The sequence below is a fragment of the Barbus barbus genome, assembly GCF_936440315.1.
Source record: "Barbus barbus genome assembly, chromosome: 9".
Lineage (NCBI taxonomy): Eukaryota > Metazoa > Chordata > Actinopteri > Cypriniformes > Cyprinidae > Barbus > Barbus barbus.
Genome location: NC_136737.1, coordinates 25,412,486 through 25,429,557, shown reverse-complemented (window position 1 = coordinate 25,429,557; position 17,072 = coordinate 25,412,486). Strand labels below are relative to the sequence as shown.

At 38.9% G+C, this 17,072-nt stretch overlaps 1 protein-coding gene across 1 annotated transcript in view; it reads left to right on the top strand.

The window, feature by feature from the left end:
- Window positions 1–17,072, top strand: part of LOC306875218 (dedicator of cytokinesis protein 3-like) — a gene marked incomplete at its 3' end in the record, with an annotated part of 249,864 nt that overhangs the window by 166,283 nt on the left and 66,509 nt on the right. Inside the window, exon 12 of the mRNA XM_079425684.1 lies at window positions 3,959–4,106. Coding sequence (XP_079281810.1) covers window positions 3,959–4,106 — 148 coding nt within the window. The remainder of the gene's footprint in view (window positions 1–3,958; window positions 4,107–17,072) is intronic.

Sequence of the window (17,072 nt, the reverse complement as noted above, 5' to 3'; positions counted from 1 at the left end):
GCGTTTCACCACTTCTAAGAGATCAGCTTCTAAACAGTTAAGCACATTTTTGAAAAAGGATGTGGGAAGTGTGTCAAGATAGCAGGTTGAACATTTAAGGTGCTGTACTATTTCTTCCAAAATTTTGTTATCAATTTTTTTAAAAACACACAGTCACTTCTTTTTGAAATTGCGGTCGAATCTGTGTGACCTCTGCATAACTTGAGGATGTGCCAATCTCCTTTCTGATATTATTGATCTTCTCAGAAAAGAAGGAAGCAAACTCATTGCATTTGCTGTCGGAGAGCATTTCACTGGGAATCTGACTTGGGGGGTTTGTCAGTCTCTCAACAGTCGCAAAAAGAGTGCGAGTGTTGTTTAAGTTACTGTTTATAAGGTTAGAAAAGAAAGTCTGTCTAGCTGTGGCTAGTTCCACATTGAAAGCATGAAGGCTGTCTTTATAGATGCTATAGTGAATTTCGAGTTTCGTCTTCCGCCACATCCACTCAGCTTTTCTGCATTGTCTTTTCATGCTCTGAACTGCTGTTGATTTTCTCCAAATTGATTTCTGTTTCCCCGTCTTCTTGCTGACCTTTATCAGGGCAATATCATCAATAACATTCTTAATTTTTGAGTTAAATGACTCCAGGAGAAGATCAACAGAGTCTGCAGAAATGCTTGGTGTTAATGATATTGCCTCCATAAATAGCGCACTAGTGTTCTCGTTAATGCATTTACTCATAGAGACAGATCTAGATTCAGTGGTGACTGAGATCAATATATCAAAGAAAATACAGAAGTGATCAGATAGTGCTACATCCTTAATAACAATGGATGAGATGTTTAGACCTCTACTGATGAGTAAATCTAGAGTGTGTCCACGATTGTGTGTGGGTCCGTGCACATGCTGACTCAGGTCAAAAGTGTTTAAAATAGTTATAATTTATTTTGTAGTTTTGATTTCTGCATTATCTATGTGAATATTAAAATCCCCTGCAATAGCAAAACAGTCAAACTCTAAGGAAATAATTGATAACAGTTCAGTGAAATCATCAACAAAGGCTGGAGAATATTTTGGAGGCCTGTAAATAATGATAAACAGGGTGCGTGGAGCACCTTTCAGCACAATACCTAGGTGTTCAAAAGACAAATACTGACCAAATGACATTTGCTTGCACTGATAAACATCTTTAAACAGAGCAGCTACACCTCCACCTCTCCTAACAGTCCTGCAGAAACTTATAAAATTAAAGTTAGGAGGGGCTGTTTCATTAAGGACTGTTGCACTGCAGCTGTCTTCTAACCATGTTTTATTTAGAAACATAAAATCCAGGTTGTTTGTGGTTATTAATTCGTTGATCAGAAATGATTTATTTTTAAGTGAGCGAATATTTAAAAATGCTAACTTGTTGGAATTACATTTTGTCTCTACAGCAATCTTGGATTGATGCATTATAGGCCGCAGGTTAGATGGGTCAGCCGTACGGCTTGAGAAGGCTTTAGACTTTCTATCACGTGATAAAACAGAAATAGGCATGCTGGGTTCCCGCTTTTTCTGTAAACATTTGTGAATGTTGTGGCTAATATAGCGGGGACCCGACACATATCACTGAGAGCTGTTATCAGTTGTTTTTGGTTCACCTACACCAGATGGAGAGGAGTTTGGGCCCTGGTGTTGTGGCTGCGGCCGGAGAGCTCTCGCAGGAGGAGGACGGTGAGCTGGGCCTGCAGTTTTTGGTGGTTGTGGGGCCCGCCGTTTTTTAGTTGATATCTGGGGGCTTGCAGCAAAGAGTGGGAGAGTTTGGTCCCAGCATACACCATTTCCTCCATTTTCTGTGAGAAGCTTAGAAGTGGGGATGCTGGAGAGAGGGAAAGTGTGTCTGGTGAGCAGGGCTCTGGCTCTGGTGTTTCCGGTGACTGTGAGATGTCGTTCTGGCTTCCCTGGCTGTTTTCCAGAAAGTCGTCCTTGGGTGCTGAGTCTTGGAGATGTTGTAATACGTCACAGTCTGCATGTGATGAGCTCTGTGGGCAGGGCTCAGCTGGGATGTCCATGAGCAGTGCTTGTTGTGTCCTTGTGGGATTTGTCAACCACATGTTGACTCATACTTAAACTTAAATTAAATTATCACATGAGTTATTATTATGTAGTTATGTTTGATAAACATTTAAAAAATTTTTTCTTCAACATGTTTTTCATGTTAAAAAACAGTCAGAAGGATCTATATATATATATATATATATAGAAACACTTTTTCACACAGGGCCATGTGGGTTTGCATTTTGTTTTCCCTTCGTAATAAACAACTTCATTCAAAAACTGCAAGTTGTGTTTACTTGCGTTATCTTTGAATAATATTTAAATTTGTTTGATGATCTGAAACATTAAAGTGTGACAAACATGCATGTGGTGAGTGGGGCGGGGCCGAGAGCTGTGGGAACGGAGCGAGGCCGGTGGAGTTAATGATAATGAGCGACACCTGCGGCACTCACCGGTCTCGAGTCCCACGGAGGAGCTCCGGAAGGATAAAAGGAGGAGTGACGACAGTGGAAGACGAGAGAGGACCAGGCCTGGATATTATTTTGTGTTTTGTGTGCGGCAGTCGTCTGTGAGGGGCTGCCGCTGTACTTTTACGTTTGTTTATTTTGTTATTAAATCGTTAAATGTTTGCCGGTTCCCGCCTCCTTCTTCCCGACCTACGAACTTTGTTACATTGGTGCCGAAACCCGGGAGGAAGGAGGGACACGCTGTCAGAGAGCCCTCGCTGCTGAGGGGGATCGCGGTGCTGAGGAGATCGGGCAGCAGGGAGTAGCGGGGACGGCCGCTGGCTGCCCGAGGCGACGGTGGTGCTGGAGCGATGGAACATCAGGTGGGACGGAAGACTCGCTGCCGTGCTCCTGGGTCGAGGAGGGGGGCTGCCGTCCGAGAGGGAGCGGAGGAGTCGGCGCCATTCGCCGAGTGGCCGTAGCCTGCTGCCATCCGCCATGATGGGGAGGAGCAGGGAATGGGGGACTCGCTACCGGATGCCCTCGACCGGAGGAGCCATCGCCGTCCGCCAGGAGGCGGGGCGTCGAGCCGTCCACCAAAGAGGTCCAGTACCATCGCATGGCACCGCGAGTGAGAGCCTCTCAGCTGGTTGAGGACCAACCAGCAGTGTGTCCGGGAACCGGACCGATTTTTATTTTTTTTCCTCTCTCCCCTCTCTCGTCTGTCACTCCTCATCCTTCCGTCTCCTTTTCTCTCGCCTCGTCTGTCCGTACCCCCAGGTACGCCGCGGCCGCCCTGACGGGTCCCCCCCAGAAAGGAGGGGGGGGGGGAGTAGAGCGCAGTCTCGAGGGTACCCCCCGGCCTGCGAGGGGCGATGGGGGTATGTGGTGAGTGGGGCGGGGCCGAGAGCCGTGGGAACGGAGCGAGGCCGGTGGAGTTAATGATAATGAGCGACACCTGCGGCACTCACCGGTCTCGAGTCCCACGGAGGAGCTCCGGAAGGATAAAAGGAGGAGTGACGACAGTGGAAGACGAGAGAGGACCAGGCCTGGATATTATTTTGTGTTTTGTGTGCGGCAGTCGTCCGTGAGGGGCTGCCGCTGTACTTTTACGTTTGTTTATTTTGTTATTAAATCGTTAAATGTTTGCCGGTTCCCGCCTCCTTCTTCCCGACCTACGAACTTTGTTACAATGCAAAACAAAAACAGGATACCACTGTATATTGAAATACTATAGTTTGTTATATTTTACAGCTTTAGCAGTACTAAAGTGATCAAATTAAGGTAACAAACATTAATGTAACAGCATTATAATTGCCACTGATGCACAGGGAAATGCTGCTCTACATTTGCTAACAAGCTCAAATATATAATTTGCAGTTTCTTGCATTCAAGTCGATGCCTATTGTCTGCTGGACAGGATTTGTATAATCATGTAGATGGTAGTATGCACACGTACGTTTCTGACAGTGATGTGTAATGCTTCTTTGTTCAGGGCGGATGTTGTTAAACGACTCGAAGAAAGGCCCCCCTCACGTCCAGTACCGCCGGCCATATGGATGCGCAGTGCTGGCCATGAGCGACGTCCTTCAGACCATCTCTGAACTCAAAGAGGAGAAAGACTTTGTGCTCAAAGTTTACACGTAAGCCTCTTCTGTGCACTTTAGAGCCATGTATCTGTTTGATTTATCAATTAAATCAAAAAGAACTTTGTGGTTTTGGGGAAAAAAGAAAACAAACAGGGTGCGCTCTCTGTCTTCTCCGTCTCCGCGATCTGTTTATAGTAACGCGTCACTAAAATGAAGTGTAACTCAGCAAATACTCAACACAGAAACATGAGAGTTATCTCTATAGAAAGCCTAAAGTGTCTGCTTTCAACTGCAGTAAGTGTTGTCGAAAACAAATGTTCTGTGATAAAGTAATCCATATGAAACCGACACGATGTTCAGTCTGTCCAGTCTAACTCATTATTTCTAATGTGATCCCGCCCCCTCGTGTTCACATGTAAATAACCACGTGACCCGAGCGCGCTTGGAGACGCCCAACAACATAAACAAACAGTCACGAGACTCTGTTCATCTCTGCTACTGTTCGTTTCTGGAAGAAGCCCCGCTGAGTAAAGGCTGGATTTACCTCAGAATAACAGCAAGAGTTCATCCAGAATACAGTGATCGATCTGATAAGTAAGTAATGCTTGTTTTTTGCATTAGTTAGCGTGTTATTGTGACAAACTTGAACGCGTTTAGTTGGGTTTTTCCCAAACGACAACATGATGAATGCTACGCATCTAAGAATGTTTAATGTTCACAAATAGATTTAATATCGTGCTAAACAATAACAATTAGCTTCTCAGATATAAAATATCCTTTTTTTAATGGTACAAAGTACATCATTTTGTAGTTCACAGCATACGTGAGTCTATGGCTGTAGAATCATAACAGCTTCTATAAAATCATGCATACTAGGCTATATGACTACAAAATCATAGTTGTGTTTTTTTGTTTTTTTTCCCCCAAACTGTTGTTTTCATGCTCTATATAAAACAATAAAAGTAATATGAGAGTACATTGTAACATGATGAATGCTACGAGTCTAAGTATGTTTACAACATGTTTATTATTAATAGCCTACTCTGTTCAAAAATAGATTTTAATAACGTACTAAACAATAATAATTAGTTTCTCAGATATAAAATGTCTTTTTTTGTGTACAAAGTCTATGCTCACAAATGTTTTTTTTTTTTTTGGTGGTTTGTATTTTATTGAATCAGGTACCTGAACCACAGATGAATCCTGATGACTTTCTTCAAGATGTTTTCCTCTGAGATCGCTGCACCAACATCAGATGGTCAACTACACTGATATTCTATGGTAAAACAAGATCCTTGACTACTAACTATGTTTTTTTCTTCTTGAATCCATGGAAATAATTAAATGTCAGGTACTTGTTTCACTTGTTGAACAGAATCTGTTGCAGGAATGACTCAAAGTCTGTTCACATCTCTGTGGTTAGATCAGTGTGCACAATAATGTGTCTTTGACCTTCATTATGTATGTTTTGATTATACTGTGTTGTAAATAAAATACAAATAATTTAAAACCCCCATTTTTTCAGTCTCCTCACACTCTCTTACCTGCCTCAGTCAGAGTCACACTGATGGCCCATTAGCAGCCTTTAGGGGAGGGCCCTTTGTCTCTCAGGTGAAAATCACTTAATATCCAAGGCTATTACCACTCCCTCGCATATTGGATTCGATCACAAAACATGTCTTTAAAAATTTAAATCAATATATTGTTTTCTGTGAATGAGTAAGCTGAATGATTTTCACATAATTGTGAAGTAAATATTCTAGCCTAGAAGACTGATTGCACAAAAGTCTTATTCAGGACGATTTAGTGTGGCTTTTATGGCCTTATTTCAGCTACATTTTTTTTCCCCAAAACTTACTAACCACGCATAATATTTTTTTCTAACAAATGCAAACATGTACATCCACCTTGGTCACATATTATTGTAGCATAGTTTGTGCTGAATACAAAAAAAAATACATGTTGGTCAATAGTATATTATAAGTAGCTGAAATAAGCACAAATATCAGGGCATGTCAACACATCTCAAGGGCCCCAAAATTACCTCAGACCGCAGAGGGTTAAACTGTCAGAGAAAAATTGCTCTAGCCTTATTAAATCTACAGTCTCGACAAAACACTTGAGCGTTGATGGATAAAAACCACTCAGGAATATATTAGCTGCTCTGTTCCAGTGAGAACATTGTTATTGTAGCCTCCATCATTTGAGATTTGCAAAGCTGAACGTTGTAAACACGAATTCATGTAAAATTTATGTGAATTATGCATTGTATGGATCAGAAGAAAATATTTGCCTCACGACTGACAGGATGTTTTCTCAAAATCATAATGATAAATGAAGATTTGTGTGTCAAAATCACTCTCATCCAAACCCTAGAGCGCTGCCTACCTAGCATTTTAAGCATAGCATGTATCCTTAGCATTGAAAGCAATCCCAGAATGCATTGAGACAAATCTAGAGAAAAGAAATCATCAAAAATTTTGAACATTTCAAGAAAAAAGTTGCATTCAGTATACGTGCAAAATAGTTCTATTTCAGATTTCACCCAATATTTACATGCGCTGTGTGCTGTTATGCTTATTATTACACATTTAGCATAGCAACATGTTAACATAAACTCTGTTCTAATGTTCTAATTCAGTCAGTCAGAAGGTTCCATTTCAGTTAATATGCTTTTATAATTTATATTTCACCCAATATTTGTATATGCTGTGTATTATGCTTACTAGAATATTGCCATAGATATGCACATAGATGCCTCATTAGCAACTGTTTCTATGGGACGCTATATGTAAGCCATCCGCCATATTGTAATGGTCAAATTCACCATAGTAATCAATGAATATTCGAAGATGCCACAATCCACAATAGTATGGTGAATGATGTCAAATTGACCGTTCCAAGATGGCAGATGCGTCTACGTGTTTGGAGCGGTCGAATGGGGCAACTGTACATATCTATGAATATTGTACTATTAGCGTTGCGACATGCTATCTTCAAACTCTATTGGAATTAATTGTAAACATCCTAGTTTAGTCACTCAGAGAGTATGCTTTTATGTTTTATATTTTACCCAATGTTTATATGCGCTGCAGCTTGAGTATTGCGTTATTAGCATAGCAATGGGCTAACATCAAAATGTTTTGGAAAGAATTGTGGACGTTCTTATTCAGTCACTGATGACAATCCAGTTCGGATAGTATATTTTCATATTTTATATATCATCAAATATATGGGCTATGTATTGTTATAGGCTTACTACAGTGCTGTTAGCATAGCAATATGCTAACTTCATATTGTATTATAATTATTTGTAAACATTCTAATTCAGGCACTCGTGAGGTTACATTTCAGTTAATATGCTTTTATGTTTTATTTGGTCAATTTTTATAGTAGCTTTATTTTTATATTTACTATAATATTGTTAGCACAACAGCATGCTATGTTCAAATACTTTTGGAAGTAATATTAAATGTTCTTTTTCAGTCACTTAGAAGGTTCCATTTCGGTTAGTATGGTTCAAATTTTTTATATATATTTTACCCAGTGTTTACCCAAAATTAACCAAAATTTTACTACAAATAAAACCAAAAAAACATAGTTACTGTAGTTAAACCATGGTAAACACAAATAAAACCATAGTTTTGCTATGCTAACTAGTTTAACCATGGTATTCGTAGTAAAACTGTATACAATATGCCAAAAAAAACATGGCTACTATACTTTTACTATAGTAAAATCATAGTTAATTTTCGTAAGGCTATATGTGCTCTGTATTTTGTTTTGGAAGGAATTGTGAATGCTCCAATACTTTCATTCATTAGGTTCCATTTTAGAAAATATGTTTATAGTTCATATTTCACCCAATATTTAAATGCACTGTTACTTGAATAATTGTGTTATTAGTGTAGTAGCAACATGCTAACATCAAACTCTATTAGACTGATTTATACATTTCTAATTTTGTCACTTACATGGTTCCATTTCAGTTAGTATGCTTGTATAGGTTCATATGTGCTATGTATTATGTCCACAAGAGTATTGCACTATTAGCATAGCAACATGCTAGCCTCAAACACTTTTGTAATTAACCGTGACCATTCAAATCCAGTCACTCATGTGGCTCCATTTTGGTTAGTATGCTGCCTAAAAAGGTAGCTGTCAATGTAGGCAGTATACTAGGTTTTTGGAGCAGAGCTAATATTTAGCTACATTCTTAGCTACATTAGCTGGGTTTAATAATTAGCTACATTAGCTGCAGTGTTGTTTAGTACAGAAAAGACACGTCATTTATGCTGTGAAGCTGTCTCTGAAATCCTCCCCTGTGGATGGCAAACATGCTCCAGTCCTTTAGCTATCTCCATCACAGACTTTCATTACCTCAGTGTGCAGCCATGCAGAAAGCGTGCTCTGTTTTATTGGCTGGGGAACTGACAGAACTGTTAAAACAAAGATAAATCAAGGAAAGAAAAAAAAGAGAAAGGTGTATGTGTGGAGAAAGAGGGGAAAAAAAGATACATTTCTTTGGAAACCCCAACAGTCAAAATGTGATATTAAGCCATCAGTGTCTGTGAAACTAGGAGAAATGCAGTAAAGTTGAGGTGAAGAATCTGTACTTTACACTTGTGCTGTGGAACGCATTAGTTGTGATGTTGTGGTGAACGAACCTGTGACTTTGCTCCGTCAATGAAACGTATTAATCGTACATTGCGTGTGATGGGGCTTTGGAATGAGATGATATTTAGACTACTTTCAAAAACATAAAAAATAAATACCAACAGCATGTATGTATGTATATATATATATATATATATATATATATATATATATATATATATATATATATATATATATATATATATATATATATACATACATGCTGTTGGTATTTATTTCAAAAGTGAAGCGATAGTGGAGAGAGAGAGTGAGTGTGTCTGAGAGAGAGAGAGAGAGCGACGGTGCGCGAGAGATATGTATACTCATATGTGATAAGGGTACAGCGAAGTGTTGCCAGGGTCACAGTTTTCCCGCACATTTGGGCTATTTTGAAAATACAGTCGCGGGAAAAATTACAGAGCCATGGGTTGCGGTTTTTTGGGCTACTTTTATAATGTACCGCGGCCGTCCAATGTATACACATGTGATCGCAAAAGGAAGTTATTACAAACACTCAATGGTTTAAAGTGAGTTCTGAGTTAAAGTGTAGTATTAATCTCATAAATTGTCTTATGTAGCATGATACTAATGTTAGCGCTAATGCATTTTATCATAATACTTCATGTAAGGTCGCAAGAAAATGTTTTGTTGTATTTATTTAGAAATACTTTTGATAATAGTTGGGTAATGTGTACTGGGATTGAACGCAAATGGCTGAATTAAAACAAAAGAATAATAAGGATTATGTATCATACTTTGCGGAGATGTGAAAGGTTCTGTTTCCTTAAACTAGTTTGTCATGCATTCCTTTATTTCAACAGATTTACAGGTAAATCCTACTATTTTAAATTTACTATTAATCGTGATATATATATATATATATATATATATATATATATATATACGTATATATACACACATGTATACATACTGTTGGTATTTATATGTATGTATGTATATATATATATATATATATATATATATATATATATACACACACACACACACACACACACACACACATTCACTCACTCAATATTATATATATTATATTATATATATATACATACATACATATAAATACCAACAGTATGTATGTATACATATTTATATGAAACGGCCATTGAGTCTGTGTAGCTGTTTGTATTAATTTAGTGTATGTAGCTGTTTGTATTCATTCAATAATTAAATCATTAATTTATTCACTCATTCATTCAAATAATTGCAGATTTAATTGCATAACAATTAAATCAAATAATATACATAATTAAAATACACAGTTTATATTATATAACTACGTACTATATTCATATGCTCATTACATATATACATTCACATGCATTTAATTTATTTTAATATATATATATATTTAAGATGCAATTGTATTTTTTAAACCCATATTAATTTTGACAATGTCTATATATTAGCAACCATAGTGAAAAGTTTCAACCAGCACAATTTGCACCATTATTTTGTACAGTATTGCAGAAAACCAAATGTAAGACATAAAAATGTGTGTGTTACGGGCGGATCCATATGCAAACTTTTATTTATAAACATAGTCAATTCACAGGCAGGGTCAAACGACGGCAGACAGGTATGGCATGGGCAAGACACAGAGTAATCCTAGGGCAAGCGTGGGTCGACGATCGGTGAAAATATCCAATAGGGTGAGGCAGAGAGATAATCCAGGTACACAAGCAAAGATCCAAACAAGGGGCAAACAGAGTCCAAACGGCAAGGCAAAGGGGTTAATCCAGGAGACGTGGGCAGGAATCAAAACACAGGAAAACAGGCTAGACAAGACTAGGAATGGCTTGGTAGAGTAGCTATCGACAGAAACTGTGACAAATGCTAAACAATACTCGGCAGTGACAGAGAGGAAGTCCAAGGCTTATAAAGCGTGTGTGTGATTGAGTGATAGTTCTCAGCTGTGAGTGTGATTAGTGTAATCAGCTGTGTGTGTGTCGTCAGTGCAATGGATGATGGGAAATTGAGTCCAATGTGCTGTGTAGTTTGAAGTCCATGTGGTGAGCGGGTGACCTCTGGTGGTGAACAAATGGAGGTTCATGGCCAGAATTTGTGACAGTGTGCAAGATGTCGTGACTCAGCAATGCTTCTGTATGGTAGGGATGGGCGATATCTTATCGTTTGCGATATACCGTTGAAAATTCTCCTCACGATAAAAATTTGTCTCCTCACGATAATAACGATAAGTCTAGTTGATGACGTAGTTTTGTGCGCGCCCGATTCACTGTTCACGTGCGGAGTGAAAACAAGCATGGCGGAAGGCGGACGTGAGGCTGACAGTGCGTTCACACCGGACGCGACTTGCGCGAAAAAATCGCGCTATTCGTGCGTAGTTGGACGCGTGAACATTTTAGGTTTACTCGCTTCATTCGCGCGTGAAATTCACTGCACAACAGACGCGAATTCGCGTCATGGGCGGGGCTTCTACCAGGCGCACATGTATGACTGCCACAGAGAGCATAAACGCTCAATTCGCGCTGCGTCATTCTACTATTTGCTGTAGACAGAGGCAGAAGTGAATTCACAGCTGAGAGTGAATGAGGCAGAAAGTTTCAGTGAGGCTTCAGAGGTAAAGGTTATTTACAGCATTGTCTATGATAAGATATTATAAGATATTTCTTTTAACATAGAGTAATCAGACTAATGTATAATAGAACAGAACAGAATAAAGGAGTATGTGAATGTGCAAGTATCCATTACTGTGTGCCATGTACTGTACATACAACACACATAAAATACAATCTGAAATATGTAAACAATAGTACCCTTATAAGGACATCTTTGTAACTTATACTCAAAAAGGTGCATATAGGCTACCTTAGAATACCAATATGTACCGTAATGACTTTTGTACTGTTTGACTTATATTTCACTGCTGGTTATACTCTGTATAATGGTGTATGTGACAAATAAAAATCTTGAATCTAATGTACAACTATGAAACTTTTTGAGGTAAATAAGGTACAAAGATGTCCTTTTAAGGGTACTGTCCCAGTGACAAGCTGTTGTATTCTTTCTTTTTCTTTTTTCTCTCTTTCTTCCCTTCTGTTTTATAATCATATATAATAATATAATCATAAAGCATATTAAGCAAAAAGGTATGATTAAAAATAAAACCTGTCAATTAGACAAGGGTTAACTGAAAAAAAAAAAAACAGGTATAACACTAGACATTCCGTCCCCCCCACTTTTGAAATGATGGCTACGCCCCTGTAAGAGCAATTAATGGAGATGAGCTGTTGATCATAATTAGCATGGCCATAAGTTGGCTGTGTACAGAAAGTTTCAAGTTAATTGCATTAATAATACTATATGAAATAATCTTAATCTTTAAAACTTAATCTATTTATTTATTTATATATATATATATATATATATATATATATATATATATATATATGTGTGTGTGTATATGATATGTATAAATATATATATATTATCGTCATTTGTATCGTTATCGCAATAAATACCTGAAATTATCGTGATACATTTTTTAGGCCATATCGCCCATCCCTACTGTAGGGCGAGTCACAGTTCTGTCAACCGGCATGAAACTCTCTCACTCGCCCCGGGTCAGTCTTTTTGTTGAGCTCTGAAGACTTTCCTGTACTTTGGGCTTAAGCGAGGATATCAGTATCTCTGAGGCTGTAAGACAGGGGAAAAAAAGAGATATATTTTTAAAAATATATAAAAACAATGCATGTTTATACAATACATGTATTTGCATGTGTATTCAGGCTGGACTAGTTTCTAGGGACATCTAGTGGTAGACTTTTGGGAACATAATGCCACGACAAACCAGACCGACAGTTGATCTGATCAGATTTGCAGCAGATATTTCTTAGTGTTCTGGAATGTAGCACTTTCCATCAAACAGTCTGTGCTGGTGCAATACCGTTGTTACCCTGCGAGCGACAGACCAGAACCACCCTTGACGCCCTTGGAGCCAGTCGCCAAGACAGCCAACCAGATGGACTCTGTGGGAGTTCCCACAAAGCATCTGCCCACTAAGCCACCACAAACACTAGCATTAGCATGACGTGGAGGTCCCTTTTCAGCTGCCACGACGGGTTTAGTCACTTCTGGATCAGGTATTAAGGACATCACTTCCCCTCAGGCCAGAAAGCTGCTGTTCTCGAACCTCCAACAGATAGCCCACAGCGATTTAGCAGCTACTGATGTTGGAACATAGCATATGGCTCTTTTCTCTCTCCTGAGACCGCCACACTTCTATGCTTGTAAGCAGAGAGTCGTGATTTGCTTCATTGTGATGGCTCTCAACACTTGGCTGTACTTGACTGCGTGTTTTTTTCACTCACCATTATATCGCTCAAAGTGCCAGTTGACAAATTCTGCATGGAAATGCTAATGCAGCTGTGCCGGTTGGGGTTAATTGACTTGATTATAGGTTATTCTACACTCAGCGTCATTTATGTTTTGCTTTTTTTTTGTTTTGTGAAGTAGGAAAGGGTTATAGGACTAGTGATACATTTTCAAAAAAAAAATATTTCATGTCAAATGCATATGAATATATAATATACCAATATATGTCAATGTTCTGATTGTTTTTATTAACATATGAACAGTTTTTTTGGTTTTTGTTAGTGAGATATAAACTCAGAATTGTGAGAAACAATGTATGAATTTTGAGGTATAAAATGCGATATATATATTAATGCTTAGATTAATCATTTAATTTTTTCATTCATTCACTCAATCACTCATTCATTATCTCATTCATTTATTAATTCATTCACTCACTCGTTTGTTCGTTCATTCATTTAAATTTAACAATGTTTTAACACCAGCAATGACAAATAAGCAATGAGCAAACCTTTTTTTTTTAATTGCTTATTTTTATTATATTTTTATATAATATATGTTACGATATAATAATGTTATGATCTCTCTTCTAAATTGCAACAAAGTAAGGGAGTCACCACACACCACAGCCAATTATTAAATATATGTATTACTCAGTGTAGGACAGAACAACATAGAATGCAAGTATAAATGGTAATAAGTGTGACAGCAGGTACGTGCAAATGTGTAATATATATATAAAAGACAACAGTCCAACCATTCAGACCACGGAACCTCCAAAAACAACCATCCCGAAGAAGATGGATCGAAAGGCGGCGGTGATCTCCCGTATCCCTCACATCTCGTTAGTTCTTCGATAGCCTCTTGACATGAGACCCAAAATACAGTGCAACCAAAAACAGGTTCCAAAACCCGCACAAGCTCAGGCCTTCCTCTCGCTCCCATCTCTGTCCCAATCTTTTATAGAGTGCCAGGATTACATTCAGGTGTGCAACCACTCCATTCAACCAATCACCTGCAACTCAGAAATAGCCGGTTACTCACTAGAACCGTCACACACCCCCCTTTAAAAGAGATCCGTTCCAAACCGGATCAAAAAACAAAAAAATAAAAACCACCACCATAACAAATTTAGAAATCATACATTTCGATAAACATGATGTTATACAACCTCTGATCCCAGTACAACCATGATTTTACAATTCTCTCCATTTTCCCCCACTGCCCACCTTGCCACCAGCAATCTGGATCCTGAAAGCAAATTAAGGCGACAAAAGAGCAAAGAAAAGCAGAAACAACTGCACAACCACTGTACTTAATTGGTCAGATCAGGAACACGGGACAGCGCATCTGCCACTACATTATCCGATTCTTTAATATATTTAACGATTAAATCGTAGGACTGTAAAAAAAGAATCCAACGCATTAGGCGCTGACTCGGCGACTGCAACGAATGCAAAAATGTTAGAGGATTGTGATCAGAAAACACCTCTACTGGCATTCCTCCCCCCACATACACAAAGAACTGAAGTGTCCAAATTAAAGATAAAGCCTCTTTCTCGATCACCGAATAATTTTTCTGATAAGTGTTAAACTTACGAGAAAAGAAACTTACTGGATAGTCCAAACCATTCTCCCCTGTCTGTAATAGAACAGCTCCAGCCCCAACCTGGCTGGCATCCACCTGCAGTTTAAATGGCATATCCAGCCTAGGGGCAGCTAGAACAGGTGCAGTGGTCAACAATAATTTTACATTTTCAAAAGCTCTCTGACAATTTTCGCTCCATTCAAAATTTCACTGAGTTCTTAAGTCAGTCAGCAGAGAAACCACGGTTGAAAAGTTTGAACAGAAACCCCGGTAATAACCAACCATCCCCAGAAAGCGCATGAGTTCTTTCTTGTTAGACGGAGAAGGAAACTGCTGAATAGCAAGAACTTTGGCCTGAACTGGACGCACTTTACCTTGGCCAACCTCTTTCCCCAAATACCTTACAATACCCTTGGCAAACTCACACTTGGCCAAGTTAACTGTGAGACATGCCTCAGCCAACCGAGTTAAAAGAGCTCGCAGATTAACTAAATGTTGTTCCCAGGTTTCACTAAAAACAATAACATCATCCAAATACACTGCACACCCCTCCAGCCCAATTACCACTCGGTTCATTAATCTCTGGAAGGTGGCAGGTGCATTTCGTAAACCAAAACTCATAACAGGGTACGAGTATAATCCAGACGATGTAATAAATGAGGTTACTTCTCTAGCTCTAGGAGTTAACGGCACTTGCCAATATCCCTTAAGAAGATCTAGCTTGCTCACAAAATGAGCTGTACCCACCTGATCTACACAATCCTCCATTCGAGGAAGTGGAAAAGCATCGAGTTTAGTGATGGCATTTAGCTTGCGATAGTCAGTGCAAAATCTATAAGTTGAATCTGCTTTCCTCACCAACAAGCAAGGTGACGCCCAACTTGAGCACGACGGAACAGCTATTCCGTTCTCAAGCATATATTGAATTTCAGATTCCAATGCTTTCTTCTTACTGACTGGAGCTCTATAAAAACATTGACGTATAGGTTGTGCATCTCCCACATCAACATCATGCTGTATCAGATGAGTACGAGTGGGTATATCTGAGAACAAGCCAAGAAACTCCCATAACAACTGGGTTAGGTCTTTGCTTTGAACCTCTGTCAAATGTGAAAACAGAGCATCTAAATTCTGAAGAGTCTCTGAATTCTTTAATCAAGGAAGCAGAACACAATCCTCAGGAACAACTATGTCCTCATTAAAAAACGTATCTTTTCCTCCCTCAAAAAGTTGATAAGACTCAAAAGAAGCAGTGACAACAGGAGCAACTGATTTCGACGGTTGAACTTCAGAATTTCGAGAACGATAAGGTTTAAGCAAATTGACATGGAAACACTGCTTAGATTTTCGCCTATCTGGAGTTGCAACTTGATAATTTTCGTCAGACAGTTTCCGAAGAACAGTATATGGCCGAGTAAACTTGGCACAAAAAGGAGACCCAGGAGACGGTAACAAAATTAACACCTGATCACCTGGTATAAAGACACGACTCTCAGCATGCTTATCAAAGTGCTTCTTCATCTTCTCTTGCACAACAGTAAGATTTTTCTGTGCACTCAATCTGGCCAAAAACAAACGTCTACGAAAACCATTCACATACTGTACCAAATTTTGCGGAGGATCCTCCTCACCTAGTCCGTCACGCAAAACAGAAAGAGGTCCACGTATGCGATGACCGAAAACTAAATCATTTGGGCTAAATCTATAAATTTGGGCTGTACTTCCCTAGCAGCAAGTAATAGCCAGGGTACACCTTCCTCCCAGTCAATCGCACCCTGACTTTGAGGATGATACACGCTCGACTGATTAGGTTTCACTTTAAGCACCTTCAAAATTTCAGCAAACATTTGAGACGTAAAATTAGTACCGTTGTCACTTTGAATAATTTTAGGTATCCCGAAAATAGATATGAACTGAGTTCACAACTGCTTTGGTGGTAATTTTCCGGATGGCATAGGCTGCTGGATAGCAAGTTGCCTGACACATTACAGTCAACAGATATGCACTCCCTGATTTAGACGGAGGCAGTGGTCCCACACAATCAATTATTAAGTGCTTTCAAGAGACACATTTAAAGCAATCCGACGTGGCACGTTTCCAGAATAAGCATTACAAAGTAGCAGCTTTTTCCTGCGCTCAAAATAAAACTAAAGGGGTGCTTATCCTTGTCAACCGGAAGTTAAATTTAACAATTGAACACCTTGGTAGTGATGAGAAGGGTAGATTTGTTTTTATCCGATGCAAAATATATAATAATAGGTTAGCCTTGGTCTCTATTTATGGTCCCAATGAGACAGACAGTGCATTCCTTTCACAGATTTCCAAAACTCTGCTTGAGCAGATTGATTGTCCTTTAGTGGTGGGTGGGGATTTTAATGCTGTCATAAATCCTGCTTTAGATAAATCTCAATCTGATACAACAG